Source organism: Bombina bombina, chromosome 11, assembly GCF_027579735.1.
Source record: "Bombina bombina isolate aBomBom1 chromosome 11, aBomBom1.pri, whole genome shotgun sequence".
Lineage (NCBI taxonomy): Eukaryota > Metazoa > Chordata > Amphibia > Anura > Bombinatoridae > Bombina > Bombina bombina.
The window spans coordinates 163,424,895-163,444,598 of NC_069509.1; the positions used below are offsets into that span (position 1 = coordinate 163,424,895).

The following is a 19,704-nucleotide window of genomic DNA, read 5'->3' on the forward strand; positions in this document are numbered from 1 at the left end:
TAGACAGTGCGGGCTATGTTAGGGGAGGCGTGTTAGACAGTGCGGGTGTTTTAAACTTTAGTCAGGTTTTATAGGCGCCGGCAGTTTCTAACGTGCCGCAAGTCACTGGCGACGCCAGAAATTTGTACTTACGCAGATTTCTGGGACATCGCTGGTTTGTGAGACTTACGGCACGTTAGCATCTGACGGCGACTTATATGGGATGGCTCGAGTTGCGAGCTGAAACTGCGGGCGACGCCGGTCTCCTCGCTTGCGCCGCAAACTGCGATCTATATCGGATCGCGCCCCTAATGTGTGTGTATTTATGTGTATGTATAGGTGTGTATATGTATGTAATATGTATGTATGTATGCATGTGTGTGTGTGTATATTTATCTATATATAAAATACATGTGTGTATTTATGTGTATGTATAGGTGTGTATATGTATGTAATATGTATGTATGTATGCATGTGTGTGTGTGTATATTTATCTATATATAAAATAAATGTGTGTGTATTTATGTGTATGTATAGGTGTGTATATGTATGTAATATGTATGTATGTATGTATGTATGCATGTGTGTGTGTATATTTATCTATATATAAAATAAATGTGTGTGTATTTATGTGTATGTATAGGTGTGCATATGTATGTAATATGTATGTATGTATGCATGTGTGTGTGTATATTTATCTATATATAAAATAAATGTGTGTGTATTTATGTGTATGTATAGGTGTGCATATGTATGTAATATGTATGTATGTATGCATGTGTGTGTGTGTATATTTATCTATATATAAAATAAATGTGTGTGTATTTATGTGTACGTATAGGTGTGCATATGTATGTAATATGTATGTATGTATGCATGTGTGTGTGTGTGTATATTTATCTATATATAAAATAAATGTGTGTGTATTTATGTGTACGTATAGGTGTGCATATGTATGTAATATGTATGTATGTATGCATGTGTGTGTGCGTGTGTATTTATCTATATATAAATACGTGTGTGTGTGTGTATTTATATATAAAATACATGTGTGTGTATTTATGTGTATGTATATGTGTGTGTGTGCAGAGGCATAACTAGAAACCACAGGGGCCCAGGTGCAAGAATCTAAGAAGGCCCCCCCCCCCCACCCTCCCACCCAAAATAAAAGTGAATTTGATAGATATCTTTTTTTTTTCATTTAACACAGAAAAAAAATGTGAATCATATTACATGTCTGCAAAAGGAGGTACCCTGTGCCCACAGTCTGACCCCCTATTACTGTATATAGTGACACTGTTTAACCCACCAGTACTGTATATAGTGAGTCAGTGACACAGTCTGTAATCTGCCGGTGAGATGGCTGGCCTGACCCTACCCCGCCCCAGTACTTTATAAAGTGACCACAGTAGTCTAGTGACATGGTCCACCCCGCCCCCCCCCCCGTACTGTATATAGTGGTACTGTATAGTGACACTGTTTACCCCCCCATGCTGTAGTAACAAGGTCTGTAATTTGCTGGTTCCACAAACATACACACACACACACATACATGCATAAATACACACACAGTCACATACATACATACACACACACACACACATACATGCATAAATACACACACAGTCACATACATACATACACACATACACACACAGTCACATACATACATACACACATACATATACACACATACACACACACATACACACATGTACATACATGCATAAATACACACACAGTCACATACATACACACATACACACACATACATGCATAAATACACACACAGTCACATACATACACACATACATGCATAAATACACACACAGTCACATACACACACACATACATGCATAATACACACACAGTCACATACAAACATACATACACACACATACATGCATAAATACACACACAGTCACATACATACACACATACATGCATAAATACACACACAGTCACATACACACACACACACACACACACACACATACATACACACATACACACACACACACACACACATAAACACCAATGGGGTAAAACAGAAACACTAACCCCTGTAGTCAGAGACACTAGTGAAGTATCATGTCACACTCACATATCATCAGTGCAGGCAGTGGCAGGTCAACGTTTTTTATTGTAAAAAAAATATATATATTTTTTTTAAGCTGGGCCCCCACCCTTGGGGGCCCAGTCGCAATTACGACCTCTGAACCCCCTGTAATTTTGCCCCTGTGTGTGTGTATCTATTTATATATACATTTTAGGCATGTGCATTCAGATACTTTGCTCGTATCTGAAAGCAGAAGAAGGCGGCTTGCTCTTTTTGGAGCAGGATTTCACCTAGTTAAACTGCAGCACACTAAGATCCAATTGAACTTGCCTAATATACTGTATATATATTTGTGTGTGTGTATTTATATATAACATGCACAGCCCTGGGTGCTCAATAGCACTCATAGTCACAGGTAGCTGTACCGTCACCAGAGTCAGTTAACCCCAGACAAGCTGTGTTTTGTGTATATATATATTTTATATATACAGTATATATATATATATATATATATATATATATATATATATATATATATATATATATATATAATCTAAGATAAAGTAGAATGTTACCACTCAGTGTCAGTGAGTAGAGACAAGCGTTACTATAGAAAATGCGCTAGTCAGAAGTTATGAAAATCTAATAAAGCAGCTATTTGGGTACAAATATTGTGTAATAGACTGCGTCTATAAAATATAGGGAGAATATGTATCAAAGGTAAACAGCGCTTATAGATTTTCCTAAATACAGTATATAATTGAGTTTCAGGAGCTTTGGTAAGCCATATATCAAGAGATAAAAGAAGATAATAAGTATATATGTATATATAAAAAAGTCTTAAATAAAAAGAACAAAGGTGATGATATCCAAGTGTAGTGAAGGAGTATTAGATACCCTTACCAAAAGTTACCTCAATCATATGAGGTAAGTTTGCCGCATTGGAGGATGTATCTGATGGTTGTGAATCCTGGATGGGTGTGATCTGTATGGTTCAGCTGCCTCTGGGAGTAAAGCTGCCTCTTGGAGTAAAGCTGCCTCTTGGAGTAAAGCTGCCTCTTGGAGTAAAGCTGCCTCTTGGAGTAGAGCGAGATGCAGGTCCCCTTATACTGGTCTCTAGGAAACTTCCTGTGTTTGTTGCCCCTCTTGAGCTTTGTTTTCTTGTCTTGGTATGAACTTTCTTGTCCAGATATATACCCAAAAAGACAGAAACAAGCAAAGATAGTGTAATACCGTTTTATTCAATAAAAGTATAAAAAATAGACATATATCACACTCACATTTTCTGTCCTCACTGATATGAGGTATAATGACAGCATATAAGTTTAGAGGTGAATTCACAGGTAGTTGTGTCCCAAGCCAGTCAGGGGATATACATATAGTCAGTATCCCTTAGATGTCACAGTAATTTCAGCCAGTAGTATATGAAGCAAATGGTTTATCCAGTTATTTCTGCTTATTTGGTTAGTGACTGTAATGGGATAGTCTGTTAATATGTTCAGATATATCCAGTATATTAACGTTGGTCACACCAATAGCAGAAGGCCACATACAGGTTGTTAATGCAGTTGATAGCAAAGCTGAATATGCCAATAGGTTAATATAGCAGCGGTCTGACAGATCAGGCAGTGAATATAGTTAGTAACAGATCATGAGCACAATGTGTGCATATAGCGCAAGCATTAAAAGCAATCAGTTTTGTATAAACCTCTAAACTTATATGCTGTCATTATACCTCATATCAGTGAGGACAGAAAATGTGAGTGTGATATATGTCTATTTTTTATACTTTTATTGAATAAAACGGTATTACACTATCTTTGCTGTTTCTGTCTTTTTGGGTATATATCTGGACAAGAAAGTTCATACCAAGACAAGAAAACAAAGCTCCAAGAGGCAACAAACACAGGAAGTTTCCTAAAGAGACCAGTATAAAGGGACCTGCATCTCGCTCTACTCCAAGAGGCAGCTTTACTCCAAGAGGCAGCTGAACCATACAGATCACACCATCCAGGATTCACAACCATCAGATACATCCTCCAATGCGGCAAACTTACCTCATATGATTGAGGTAACTTTTGGTAAGGGTATCTAATACTCCTTCACTACACTTGGATATCATCACCTTTGTTCTTTTTATTTAAGACTTTTTTATATATACATATATACTTATTATCTTCTTTTATCTCTTGATATATGGCTTACCAGAAACTCCTGAAACTCAATTATATACTGTATTTAGGAAAATCTATAAGCGCTGTTTTACCCTTTGATACATATATATATATATAGAGAGAGAGAGAGAGAGAGAGAAGCAAAAATAAACACTCAATGGTCTTTACAATAAAACTTCACATTTAATGTATAAAGTTTAAAAACAGAGCATAACATTTCGAGACCACATAGGTCCCTTTGTCAAATGCAAGTACAATCCCAAGACAATCTTACCTGCAAGATTGTTTTGGGATTGTACTTGCATTTGACAAAGGGGCCTATGTGGTCTCGAAATGTTATGCTCTGTTTTTAAACTTTATACATTAAATGTGAAGTTTTATTGTAAAGACCATTGAGTGCTTATTTCTGCTAGGCTATTTGGATCTACTATAAAGCACCGTGGCAATGGACTAAAATTGTTTTATGGAGTGCATCTATTTGGGTCATATATATATATATATATATATATAAAAGTGTATGTATCTGTGTAAATATATATATATGTATATATTTGCGGTGTATGTATCTGCGTGTGTGTATATATATACTGTATATATATATATATATATATATATATATATATATATATATATATAATATATGTGTGTATATATTTGTGTGTGTGTATGTATAACCCTTTTCTGCTTTCAAAAATGCACCAATGTATACACTATATAACATATTACTGATTTGTAAAATACGTTAAATATTTTTGTGATTAAAGTGCTGATTGCAATGTAAAAAATGTGCAAACCAGATCCTTAAACTCTCTATGAATTCCAACATTATTCATACATGGCCAGATTGGAACAGAATCATCCAAGAGAGTACAGTTGATACCCAGATCTTCACCTGTCATTATGTAAACAAGACAACAGACTACGGGATCCCCTTCACTAGATGGTGGTAATAGAGATCTGAGCTAATAGGATCACTTCTTCAGACATGTATTCCTATTCCTTGTTACTTCTTATTCCCAAGACATGGGAGCCAATTCTATAAAGTTTGCCATCACAGGGTGAAATCGTCATGCCAACCATCATGGGTAGACCTCACGCAATGCTTTAAAAAAGGGTGATGGAACAGGAAGTGGCTGAAGGTTGAGTGGCGTCCTGCTTCCCTAGGAATGTAATGTTATGAACCTCTCTAAAATAAAGAATTGCAGGGAAGCGAATATGGGAGGGAACCTCAGGCATTTGAAAATGCCATTGTGTTTTTCCTTAAATCTTCGTATTTGGTTTCTGGACTATGAAATCAGGAAATTGACAACAAAAATAACAATTTTGTGCTGTTTTCAGGAGGTGGAAATTTCAAGCTTGAGTGGTATTAACAGCAGAAGAATTTGAGGATGGTAGCCACTGATAAATCATAGTGACAATACCGTCCGAGGTACAGAAATCGCTTTCTGCTGAAAACAAGCGCAGTACTGTGACCAACCCCTCTTTAATGTGACACATAACAAATTACAGTTTAATAAATGTACTTAATATATATTAGCTCATACTGATGAATTATTCCTTGACTTACATTTCATGGACATTTGTATTTTGGGACCATAGAAGCAGTGCCACTCGTCACCTTTATTAAACTGCTGTTTACATATTTCAGGAAGGATTCCATTCCACAGTCTGCAGGGGGAGAGAGAACGTATAACAAACTACATCAGCCTGTTTAACTAAAAAACAATTTGTAACCCCTGTATACAGCAAGTTATTTATTTTAGCTGTATATCATTTTTAGACTATCTACCACGCTGTTTTATAGATCAAACACGTCAGCACTGGAATACATTGACAATTAGATTTCAACATGGCAGCACCCATGACTATAGAGGCAGGCAAGGAATAGCCTCAATACTATGCTAAAACATGTAACTGGTGTGCAAATGTCCCTTTAAGGACACACACATGTAAATTAAACTTTCACTATGTGTTTAAACAATTTTCCTAACATTACAGGTTTTTTTTACACTTTTATATCCATTTAAATACTATAGATTTTTCTCCATCGGTTTAGCACATTTGTGTTGAGCCACGTTGGTGTGGATGTATTTCTTTTACTTTTTAGGTGTACCAGTTGTTTCATTGATGTTTTATGTACAATGGATATTTCTCAGATTATTTCATTGCACTCACTTTAATCCTTTCTTTATGGCATCAGCTGGGGCACACATGGTGCATCTAAACAGTCAGATAGCTTAGAAGGTTTGGGATTGAGGAACCAGCCAGAGTCAAACCAGGACCTCTGACTTGTACTGGTTCAGCAGTCAGTTCCTCCACAAGTGAGCCACTCGGTCAAGGTTAATCAGTACTCCAGTACCCCCAGCGCTGAAATACAAAACCACATCATGAGGGATGAAGGTTTATACATCTAGAGACATTCTAATTACCTAGAGACATTCTAATTACCTAGAGACATCCTAACTACCTAGAGACATCCTAACTACCTAGAGACATCCTAATTACTTAGAGACATCCTAACTACCTAGAGACATCCTAATTACCTAGAGACATCCTAACTACCTAGAGACATCCTAATTACTTAGAGACATCCTAACTACCTAGAGATATCCTAATTACTTAGAGACATCCTAACTACCTAGAGACATCTTAATTACTTAGAGACATCCGAACTATCTAGAGACATCCTAATTACTTAGAGACATCCTAACTACCTAGAGACATCCTAATTACCTAGAGACATCCTAACTACCTAGAGACATCCTAATTACCTAGAGACATCCTAATTACCTAGAGACATTCTAATTACCTAGAGACATCCTAACTACCTAGAGACATCCTAATTACCTAGAGACATCCTAATTACCTAGAGACATTCTAATTACCTAGAGACATCCTAACTACCTAGAGACATCCTAATTACCTAGAGACATCCTAACTACCTAGAGACATCCTAATTACCTAGAGACATCCTAATACTTAGAGACATCCTAACTACCTAGATACATCCTAATTACCATAGAGACATCCTAATTACCTAGAGACATCCTAATTACTTAGAGACATCCTAACTACCTAGATACATTCTAATTACCTAGAGACATCCTAACTACCTAGATACATCCTAATTACTTAGAGACATCCTAACTACCTAGAGACATCCTAATTACCTAGAGACATCCTAACTACCTAGAGACATCCTAATTACTTAGAGACATCCTAACTACCTAGAGACATCCTAATTACTTAGAGACATCCTAACTACCTAGAGACATCCTAATTACTTAGACATCCTAACTACCTAGAGACATCCTAATTACTTAGAGACATCCTAATTACCTAGAGACATCCTAATTACCTAGAAACATCCTAACTACCTAGAGACATCCTAATTACCTAGAAACATCCTAACTACCTAGGAAGACATCCTAATTACCTTAGAGACATCTTAATTACCTAGAGACATCCTAACAACCTAGAGACATCCTAACAACCTAGAGACATCCTAATTACCTAGAAACATCCTAACTACCCAGAGACATCCTAATTACCTAGAAACATCCTAACTACCTAGAGACATCCTAATTACATAGGGACAATCTAATTAAAGGGGCAGTCTACATCATAATTTTTATTATTTAAAAAAGATAGATTATCCCTTTATTACCCATTCCCCAGTTTTGCATAACCAACAAAATAGTTATATAAATATACTTTTTACCTCTGTGATTACCTTGTATCTAAGCCCTCTGCAGACTGCCCCCTTATTTCAGTTCTTTTGACAGACGTTAATTTTAGCCAATCAGTGCTGGTTCCTAGGTAACTCCACAGGCATGGGCACAATGTTATCTATATTGCACACATGAACTAACTCCCTCTAGTGGTGAAAAACTATTAAAATGCATTCAGAAAAGTGACAGCCTTTTAAAGGCCAACAAAACCCAAAATCTTTCTTTCATGATTCAGATAGAGAATAGAAATTTAAACAATATTACAATTTACTTCTATTATTTATTTTGCTTCATTTTTTAGATATCCTTAGTTGAAAAAAAAAAACAATGCACATGGCGAGCCAATCACACGAGGCTTCTATGTGCAGAAACCAATCAGCAGCTACTGAGCATATCTAGATATGCCTTTCAGCAAGGAATATCAAGAGAATAAAAACAAATGATGTAATATAAATAAATTAGAAAGATGTTTAAAATTGTATTCTCTTTCTAAATCATGAAAGACACGTAGCCACCAATCACTGGCAATTATCTTGTTGGGAGTAGGAGGGGCAGAACTAACATTGGTGCAGCAGGGTGCGGTGGCATCAGGGTCCAAGTGCTGGGGGGCCCATAGCATTAAATGAGATATAATTTGAACAGTTCACGGTTTCTTTAAATTACAGGAAACCAACACTCTCAGGTCCCCCTAGGGAGCATGACCTCTTAGGGAAGTGATTCAGATAAAATGTGCACTTTTCCAGTTCACTTCTTTTATCACATTTGATTCATTCTCATTCGGGTATCTTTTGTTAAATGAGTAGCTATGCACTACTGGGAGCTAACTGAGCCAATGGACAAGAGGCATATATGTGCAGCCACCAATTAGCAGCTATTTCCAAGTTATGCATTGTTGCTCCTGAGCTTCCCTTATTATGCTTTTCTACAAAAGATACCAAGAAAAATAAGGAACATTTGGAAAGTTGTTTAAAATTGAATGCTCTGTCTTATTAATGGAAGCTTAATAATGCTGTTACTGTCCCTTTAATATTACTGTGCAATAAAGAAAACATTTTACTTGTGGTAGCCATTTTGTACTTAGTTGGAGCCACACTGAACCTTTGTTAGATAAATGACAGGAAAAGCAGTAAAATAAATGCTAAGCGTACATGGCAAGATTTTTTACAATACATAATTAAACATGTTATGGGGAATTCAGAGTTGGGTTCAATATCCCTTTAAAGGGACATATTGCTAAAAATAATTCTAACATGTATATGAAAAAGCAGCAGTTAAACAGAATAAGTAAAAGCTATTAGAATTAGAATTTGAAGGGACAGTCTAGTCAGAATTAAACTGTCATGATTCAGAAAGGGTATGTCCTTTTAAACAACTTTCTAATTTACTTTTAATCATCAAATTTGCTTTTGTTCTAAGGGTATTCTTAGTTCAAAGCTAAACATAGGTAGGTTCATATGCTAATTTCTAAGCCCTTGAAGGCCGCCTCTTATCTCAGTGCATTTTGACAGTTTTTCACAGCTAGACAACATTAGTTCATGTGTGCCATATAGATAAAATTGTGCTCATGCCCGTGGAGTTACCTAGATGTCAGCACTGATTGGCTAAAATGCAAATCTTTTAAAAGAACTGAAATAAGGGGGCTGTCTGCAGAGGCTTAGATACAAAGTAATCACAGAGGTAAAAATGTATTAACATAACTGTGTTGTTATGCACAACTGGCAAATGTGTAATAAAGGGATTATCTATCTTTTTAAACAATAATAATTCTGGAGTAGATTTACCCTTTAAATAAGGTTGTTCAAGTATTTTTCTAGTATACATAGTATACTACTGTAGTACTGTTCACTGGCTGATAGGGACAACTCACACTAAAAAAGATGATTTATTCAGCACAGAAACATTAAAAAAGCAAAGCTTGGCAATACATTCTCTTTAAGATGAAACAGAGAAAATAAATTGAGTAGCCACGCCCCTTTAAACATTCACTGTAAACTGTTAGGAACACGTTGTATAGAAACAATATTAGAAAATAGGAAGAGAAATATTCTTTTTACCATACAAATGTAATTTTCTTAAAGCAACAGTAAAGTAAAAATCAAGCTTTCATGATTTGAATAGAACATGCAGTTTTTAAATAACTTTTCCAATTTACTTCTATTTACAAATTTGTCTTTGTTCTTTGGTATCCTTTGTTGAAGACTAGATCTAGGTAAGGCTTATATGAGCTTAGCAGTGCTCACGTGTCTATAGCCGTCTATCGGCTAGATTTAGAGTTTTGTCGGTAAGGACCCCGCGTAGCTAACGCTGGCTTTTTTCTGGCCGCACCATAAAAATAACTCTGGTATTGAGAGTCCACAGAATGTCAGCGTTAGGCTCCAAAAAAGGAGCGTAGAGCATATTTAACGCAACTGCAACTCTCGATACCAGAGTTGCTTACGGACGCGGCCAGCCTCAAAAACGTGCTCGTGCACGATTCCCCCATAGGAAACAATGGGGCTGTTTGAGCTGAAAAAAAACCTAACACCTGCAAAAAAGCCGCGTCAGCTCCTAACACAGCCCCATTGTTTGCTATGGGGAAACACTTCCTACGTCTGCACCTAACACTTTAACATGTACCCCGAGTCTAAACACCCCTAAAGTTACACTTATTAACCCCTAATCTGCCGCCCCCGCTATCGCTGACCCCTGCATATTATTATTAACCCCTAATCTGCCGCTCCGTAAACTGCCGCTACTTACATTATCCCTATGTACCCCTAATCTGCTGCCCTAACATCGCCGACCCCCTATATTATATTTATTAACCCCTAATCTGCCCCCCACAACGTCGCCTCCACCTGCCTACCACTTATTAACCCCTAATCTGCCGACCGGACCCCACCGCTATTATTATAAAGTTATTAACCCCTAATCCGCCTCACTAACCCTATAATAAATCGTATTAACCCCTAATCTGCCCTCCCTAACATCGCCGACACCTAACTTCAATTATTAACCCCTAATCTGCCGACTGGAGCTCACCGCTATTCTAATAAATGTATTAACCCCTAAAGCTAAGTCTAACCCTAACACTAACACCCCCCCTAAATTAAATATAATTTTATCTAACGAAATTAATTAACTCTTATTAAATAAATTATTCCTATTTAAAGATAAATACTTACCTGTAAAATAAATCCTAATATAGCTACAATATAAATTATAATTATATTATAGCTATTTTAGGATTAATATTTATTTTACAGGTAACTTTGTATTTATTTTAACCAGGTACAATAGCTATTAAATAGTTAAGAACTATTTAATAGCTAAAATAGTTAAAATAATTACAAAATTACCTGTAAAATAAATCCTAACCTAAGTTACAATTAAACCTAACACTACACTATCAATAAATTAATTAAATAAAATACCTATAATTATCTACAATTAAACCTAACACTACACTATCAATAAATAAATTAAATACAATACCTACAAATAACTACAATGAAATAAACTATCTAAAGTACAAAAAATAAAAAAGAACTAAGTTACAAAAAATAAAAAAATATTTACAAACATAAGAAATATATTACAACAATTTTAAACTAATTACACCTACTCTAAGCCCCCTAATAAAATAACAAAGCCCCCCAAAATAAAAAAATGCCCTACCCTATTCTAAATTACTAAAGTTCAAAGCTCTTTTACCTTACCAGCCCTGAACAGGGCCCTTTGCGGGGCATGCCCCAAGAAGTTCAGCTCTTTTGCCTGTAAAAAAAAAACATACAATACCCCCCCCAACATTACAACCCACCACCCACATACCCCTAATCTAACCCAAACCCCCCCTTAAATAAACCTAACACTAAGCCCCTGAAGATCTTCCTACCTTATCTTCACCATACCAGGTTCACCGATCGATCCAGGAAGAGCTCCTCCGATGTCCTGATCCAAGCCCAAGCGGGGGGCTGAAGAGGTCCATGATCCGGCTGAAGTCATCATCCAAGCGGGAGCTGAAGAGGTCCATGATCCAGCTGAAGTCTTCATCCAAGCGGGAGCTGAAGAGGTCCATGATCCGGATGAAGTCTTCTATCAACGGCATCTTCAATCTTCTTTCTTCGGGAGCCATCATCTTCCATCCGACGCGGACATCCTCTTCTCCCGACGCCTACTAGCCGAATGACGGTTCCTTTAAATGACGTCATCCAAGATGGCGTCCCTCGAATTCCGATTGGCTGATAGGATTCTATCAGCCAATCGGAATTAAGGTAGGAATTATTCTGATTGGCTGATGGAATCAGCCAATCAGAATCAAGTTCAATCCGATTGGCTGATCCTATCAGCCAATCGGATTGAACTTGATTCTGATTGGCTGATTCCATCAGCCAATCAGAATATTCCTACCTTAATTCCGATTGGCTGATAGAATCCTATCAGCCAATCGGAATTCGAGGGACGCCATCTTGGATGACGTCATTTAAAGGGAACCGTCATTCGTCGTTCAGTCGGTCGGCCAGGATGGATGTTCCCGCGTCGGAGGTCTTCAGGATCCTGCCGCTCTGCTCCGGATGGGATGACGATAGAAGATCCCGCTTGGATGAGACTTCAATCGGATGAAGACCTCTTCTGCCCCGCTTGGATGAAGGAGCTTCTCTACCGGTGATGGAGGACCTCTTCTTGCTCCGCTTGGATGAAGAATTTGGCTCGGCTGGGTGAAGACGACTCAAGGTAGGAGATCTTCAGGGGCTTAGTGTTAGGTTTATTTAAGGGGGGTTTGGTTAGATTAGGGGTATGTGGGTGGTGGGTTGTAATGTTGGGGGGGGTATTGTATGGGTTTTTTTTACAGGCAAAAGAGCTGAACTTCTTGGGGCATGCCCCGCAAAGGGCCCTGTTCAGGGCTGGTAAGGTAAAAGAGCTTTGAACTTTAGTAATCTAGAATAGGGTAGGGCATTTTTTTATTTTGGGGGGCTTTGTTATTTTATTAGGGGGCTTAGAGTTGGTGTAATTAGTTTAAAATTGTTGTAATATTTTTCTTATGTTTGTAAATATTTTTTTATTTTTTGTTAACTTAGTTCTTTTTTATTTTTTGTACTTTAGTTAGTTTATTTCATTGTAGTTATTTGTAGGTATTGTATTTAATTAATTTTTGATAATGTAGTGTTAGGTTTAATTGTAGGTAATTGTAGGTAGTTTATTTAATTAATTTATTGATAGTGTAGTGTTAGGTTTAATTGTAACTTAGGTTAGGATTTATTTACAGGTAAATTTGTAATTATTTTAACTATTTTAGCTATTAAATAGTTCTTAACTATTAATAGCTATTGTACCTGGTTAAAATAAATACAAAGCTACCTGTAAAATAAATATTAATCCTAAAATAGCTATAATATAATTATAATTTATATTGTAGCTATATTAGGATTTATTTTACAGGTAAGTATTTAGCTTTAAATAGGAATATTTTATTTAATAAGAGTTAATTAATTTCGTTAGATTAAAATTATATTTAACTTAGGGGGGTGTTAGTGTTAGGGTTAGACTTAGCTTTAGGGGTTTAATACATTTATTAGAATAGCGGTGAGCTCAGAGTCGGCAATTAGGGGTTAATAATTGAAGTTAGGTGTCGGCGATGTTAGGGAGGGCAGATTAGGGGGTTAATACTATTTATTATAGGGATTAGTGAGGCGGATTAGGGGTTAATAACTTTATAATATAGCGGTGGGGTCCGCTCGGCAGATTAGGGGTTAATAAAGTGTAGGCAGGTGGAGGCGACGTTTTGAGGGGGGCAGATTAGGGGTTAATAAATATAATATAGGGGTCGGCGGTGTTAGGGGTAGCAGATTAGGGGTACATAAGTATAACGTAGGTGGCGGCGCTGTGCGGTCGGCAGATTAGGGGTTAATTATTGTAGGCAGGTGGATGCGACGTTGTGGGGGGCAGGTTAGGGGTTAATAAATATAATATAGGGGTCGGCGGTGTTAGGGGCAGCAGATTAGGGGTACATAAGTATAACGTAGGTGGCGGTCGGCAGATTAGGGGTTAAAAGAATTTTTTCGAGTGTCGGCGATGTGGGGGGACCTCGGTTTAGGGGTACATAGGTAGTTTATGGGTGTTAGTGTACTTTGGAGCACAGTAGTTAAGAGCTTTATGAAACCGGCGTTAGCCAGAAAGCTCTTAACTACTGACTTTTTTCCTGCGGCTGGAGTTTTGTCGTTAGATTTCTAACGCTCACTTCAGAAACGACTCTAAATACCGGAGTTAGAAAAATCCCATTGAAAAGATAGGATACGCAATTGACGTAAGGGGATCTGCGGTATGGAAAAGTCGCGGCTGAAAAGTGAGCGTTAGACCCTTTGTTTTAATGACTTCCAAATACCGGAGGTAGCCATAAAACCAGCGTTAGAGCCTCAAACCGCTGGTTTTCACGGCTACCGCCAAACTCCAAATCTAGGGCCTATGGCAGCAGTGTTTGTAACGTATACACATGCACAGACACACACGCATGCTCCTGAGCTCACCTAGGATTACCTTTAACAAAGAATACCAAGAGAACTAAGCAAGAATTGATAATAGAAGTAATTGGAAGATGTTTTTAAAATGTAATGCTCTATCCAATAAAATTAAGTTTAATTTTTGACTTATAGGGGGGTCCCTTTAATATTAACTCCCATAGTCTCTTTAATATTTGTTCATCCCTACTGAGTATCTGTAAAACAGCTCTCCCATGTAGCCTGGCACTAGATTATTGTTGTATTGCAAGTGTAAATATCAAGGGGGGAGGTGTATACTTGTATGTCTAAGATAATGTTATTATTATAATAGAGATTGCCCACACACAGAGCTCAGTCCTTGAAGCATGCCTGGCTTGTATTGTGGCTTTCACATGCTATCAGGTACGCAAGCCTCTCATCAGTCACGTTGTAATAAACAGTCTTTTGTTCATCACAGCGATTTCCTCCCTTCACCTTTTAATGCCCTGACAAATCTTACACAAAAACATAGTGTGAATGCACGTACAAATCCAACTGCTAGAAATAATGTTATAAGATATAAAGAAATATATAGACACATAGCAAGGATGTAAATACGGTTTTACTTGTTTATATGAAAAAGGAAAATGGCAACATCCAAATTCAGGGTATTTTTCAAATAATAAAATCTTTATTTGAAAATGTTTAAAAGGAGCGGTGTGCAAAATCTTGCTTTGCGGATACCACCTATAACTTGTGTTGTCTTTTATGTTTGGGCAGGGAGTTTACAGTTCAAAACATTTTCTAATTTACTTCTATCAAATTTAGCTCTTCTCTTGATTTCATTTGTTAAAACTTAACTTGTTTCCATGACAGCATACTGAGGTATTGTTAGGAGTACTGGTTGTGAATGTTATACAAGATTGTAAGTTCCCACAGGAACAGGGCTCCCAATTCCCCCTGTATTTGTTTGTTAAATTTTGTCTGGTGTCTCATATTGTACTGTCCTTGTATCTTTGTTACCCGTGGACAGCGCTGCGGAATCTGTTGGCGCTTTATAAATAAAGAATAAGAATAATAATATAGAGCTAGATTACAAGTGGAGCTCTAATTTATTGTGCAATAAATAACCAGCCATTATAAGGGGCTGGTTATTGCTACCGCAAGTTCGCGGTAGCAAATAGCGTTTATAAAATCAACCAGAGATCAGATCTTTTTTTCATTTTATAAATGGGCTCCAAAATGTCAACAAACTTAAGTGTTAGTTTTCTTTTTTTTTTAAATAAAAAAAAGAGAAAGAAAAGAAAACTGCGCTTAGCAGTTTTGGGAGCTAAAGTCGTCAGCTGTAGGGTGTTAGAAAAAAACAGCCCTGAAAAGTGGCCTTTATAATGCGGTCTATGGGAACTGTGTGTTCCCAAGGTAATATAAATGTATATGCTTATAGACATATATAGTATGTATGTGTTAATATTGTGTATATACACTACATTATAGCCAATCAGTGCTGACTCATAAATTATTCCACAGGCGTGAACACAATGTTATCTATACGGCACACATGAAGCTAGCACTGCCTAACTGTGAAAAACTGTCATAATACATTAAATTACATTGAGATAACAGCGGGTCTTCAAGGGATTATAAATTAGCATATGAGCCAACCATATGTTTTAACCTTTCAACAAAGAATACCAAGAGAACAAAGCAAATTTGATGATGAAAGGTAAATTGGAAAGCCATTTAAAATGCATGCCCTATCTGAATCATGAAAGTTTAATTTTGACTAGACTGCCCTTTAAACAAATATAAATAAACGTAGTTATTGCCAAAAAATTGTTGAAACACAGAGGGTAGATTACAAGTGGCACGTGTTAACTGTTGCACGCAAGGGATAGGGGAATATAACGTCTCTTTGCGCACATTGAAAGTAGCACAATTGAATTTGACACAACTTCGAGGTTAGCAAGGAATTCAGAGCTCTTGTTAACTGTTATGTGAGACAAAAAAATTTGCACAAAAAACATTAAAAATACATTGTTGCAGTACAGTTACATTCATAATAACACTGTAATAAAAATGATTTTAAAAAAAGGCTGTGTAAAGGGCTTCTAAATAGAGATACATACAGTACATAAACATGTTAATATGTATATGTATTTATATATATTCTGTGTGTATATATATAGTATATATGTGTGTGTCCCCTCAGCACGTAGAGCCCCTCACAGCTACTCCCATCCCTTCTCTTCTGCCCTTACCCCTATATATTTCCCTCATCTCTAAAAAAGCGTATTAGAGTCCTTTGCAATTAAGTAGATGAAAACATTAAAATCATATTTATGCAATATACATATTTAGATAAAGTGTTGAACTAATGTACACATTCCTATGTTCTGTTTTATGTATTTTAAAATAGATATTCCTATATATCATGTATTTATATCTACACCTATCTATTAAATTTATAATTTTATATAATATATATATATATATATATATATATATATATAATATAATATATATATATATATATAATATATATTATAATATTATATATATATATATATATATATATATATAAAGCAATAGTAATTTACAACAATGTGCACTTGTTATTAAATAATATAGTCTTCTAGGCTGGTTTCCGTTGTTGAATTTATCTTGGGAAAATTTTCCTTTAAGGAAATGTTCCTTTAAGATCTTCATCTTATGGTCTTACAGGAACATTACCTTAAAGGGATATTTTCCCAAGATAAATTCAACAACAGAAACCAGTCTAAAAGACTACCTGCTAGATTACGAGTCTTGCGTTAGCCTTAAAAAGCAGCGTTGAGAGGTCCCAATGCTGCTTTTTAAACACGCGCTGGTATTACGAGTCTGGCAGGTACATTCTATTGGAACAGCCAATAGAATGCAAGCTCAATCCTATTGGCTGATTGGATGGACCCGCTCCGCTCCGGGTGGATGAAGATAGAAGATGCCGCCTGGATGAAGACTTGGAGGACCTCTTCTGCCCGGATCGGATGAAGACTTCTGCCCCTCTGGAGGTCCATTTGTGCCCGGCTGGGTGAAGACGTCTCAAGGTAGGGTGATCTTCAAGGGGGTAGTGTTAGGTTTTTTTAAGGGGGGATTGGGTGGGTTTTTAGAGTAGGGTTGGGTGTGTGGGTGGTAGGTTTTAATGTTGGGGGGGGTATTGTTTTTTTTTTTACAGGTAATAGAGCTATTACTTTGGGGCAATGCCCCACAAAAGGCCCTTTAAAGGGCTATTTGTAATTTAGTATAGGGTAGGGATTTTTTTTATTTTGGGGGCTTTTTATTTTATTAGGGGGATTAGAGTAGGTGTAATTAGTTTAAAAAAAATTGTAATTATTTTTTTATTTTCTGTAATTTAGTGTTTCTTGTTTTTCGTCATTTAGTTTATTTAATTTAATTGTAGTTAATTGTAGTTAGTTTAGGTAATTAGTTTAATGGTAGTGTAGTGTTAGGTGTAATTGTAATTTAGGTTAGGATTTTATTTTACAGGTAAATTTGAACTTATTTTAACTAGGAAGTTATTAAATAGTTAATAACTATTTAATAACTATTGTACCTAGTTAAAATAAATACAAACTTGCCTGTAAAATAAATATAAACCCTAAAATAGATGCAATGTAACTATTAGTTATATTGTAGCTAGCTTAGGGTTTATTTTATAGGTAAGTATTTATTTTTAAATAGGATTAATTTATTTAATTGTAGTTATTTTATTTAGATTTATTTAAATTATATTTAAGTTGGGGGGGGTTAGACTTAGGTTTAGACTTAGGTTTAGGGGTTAATACATTTAATATAGTAGCGGCGAAGATGGGGACGGCAGATTAGGGGTTAATAAGTGTAGTTAGGTTGCAGCGACGTTGGGGGGGGCAGATTAGGGGTTAATAACTATAATGTAGGGTTCAGCTATGTTGGGGGCGACAGATTAGGGGTTCATAAGTATAATGTAGGTGGTGGCGGTGTCCAGAGCGGCAGATTAGGGGTTAATAATATAATGCAGGTGTCGGCGATGTCAGGGGTGGCAGATTAGGCGTTAATAAGTGTTTAGACTCGGGGTTCATGTTAGGGTGTTAGGTGTAGACATAAATTTTATTTCCCCATAGGAATCAATGGGGCTCCGTTAGAAGCTAAACGCTGCTTTTTTGCAGGTGTTAGTTTTTTTTCAAGCTAAATCTGCCCCCATTGTTTCCTATGGGGAAATCGTGCACGAGCACGTTTTAGCCAGTTTACCTCTGACTTAAGCAATGCTGGTATTGAGGTGAGATGTGGAGCTACATTTTTCTCTACGCTCACCTTTTTGCGGCTAACGCCGGGTTTAAAAATCCTGTAATACCAGCGTTGTCTTAAGGGAGTGGTGAAAAAAAAAGGCTCGTTAGCACCGCACCCCTGTTACCACGCAAAACTCGTAATCTCAGCGTATATCCTTTAATAACACGTGCACATTGTTGTAAATTACTATTGTTTATTTTTAATATATATATCTATACATATATATATAATTATAAATTTATATATAGGTGTAGATATATATACTGATGTATAGGAATATCTATTTTTACTTAGAACATATTCTGATATGTGAAGAACATTGGAATGATATTCATATTTCATTTCAAATTAGCGAGCTTGGTTAAACACTATTGGTTTGCATGCAAGTAAGGGTGTAAGGTTTATTACTGCTTTCTATTGGGGAATAAGTTAATGTGTTTGCGATATTCACTCAAGCAAACTTTTTACTTTTAATTTGTAATATGCATGCGACTCAATACGGGCAAAAACCTTACTTCAAGTGAAATTAACGTGCGAATGGGAGCACAAATTTGCACACCACTTGTAAATCTAGCCCATTGTACGATGATGACACTTAGAGCTGTCTAATAGTATTAGTTATACTGCAACGTTAATTTAAGCTTTCTAGATTCTAGATAATACTTTTTTAGTATTTTTTCCATAAATTAAAAAGTATGAATGTTCCAAAAACATTTCATAAAGCTTATTTAATATCATCCAGTCATCAGTATCCTTGTCCTTCTTTTCGTTTAATACAGAATATATCTTGTACAAACACTGCAAAGACACACACGTACTAAAATGTACTAAAATGTACTAAAATGTACGCTTTTTAATTTGTAATAAAACCAATAGACATTTATTTTCTCAGCTTTACAACATACTTTTTCAAATGGAAAAAAAATAGTGAGTTGTGCCTTGTGTGTAGTCTAAAGAAGTGTTTAAGCAAACAGGGCAAGTAAATGGGTGTGAAATGTGTATTT

General features: G+C 36.3%; 1 protein-coding gene across 1 annotated transcript in view; it reads right to left on the reverse strand.

The window, feature by feature from the left end:
* Window positions 1-19,704, reverse strand: part of LOC128642040 (palmitoleoyl-protein carboxylesterase notum2-like) — a 74,041-nt gene that overhangs the window by 21,244 nt on the left and 33,093 nt on the right. The window contains 5 exon segments of the mRNA XM_053694688.1: window positions 5,780-5,880; window positions 6,388-6,430; window positions 6,433-6,490; window positions 6,493-6,536; window positions 6,539-6,579. Of these exon segments, the coding sequence (XP_053550663.1) occupies window positions 5,780-5,880; window positions 6,388-6,430; window positions 6,433-6,490; window positions 6,493-6,536; window positions 6,539-6,579 (287 nt within the window).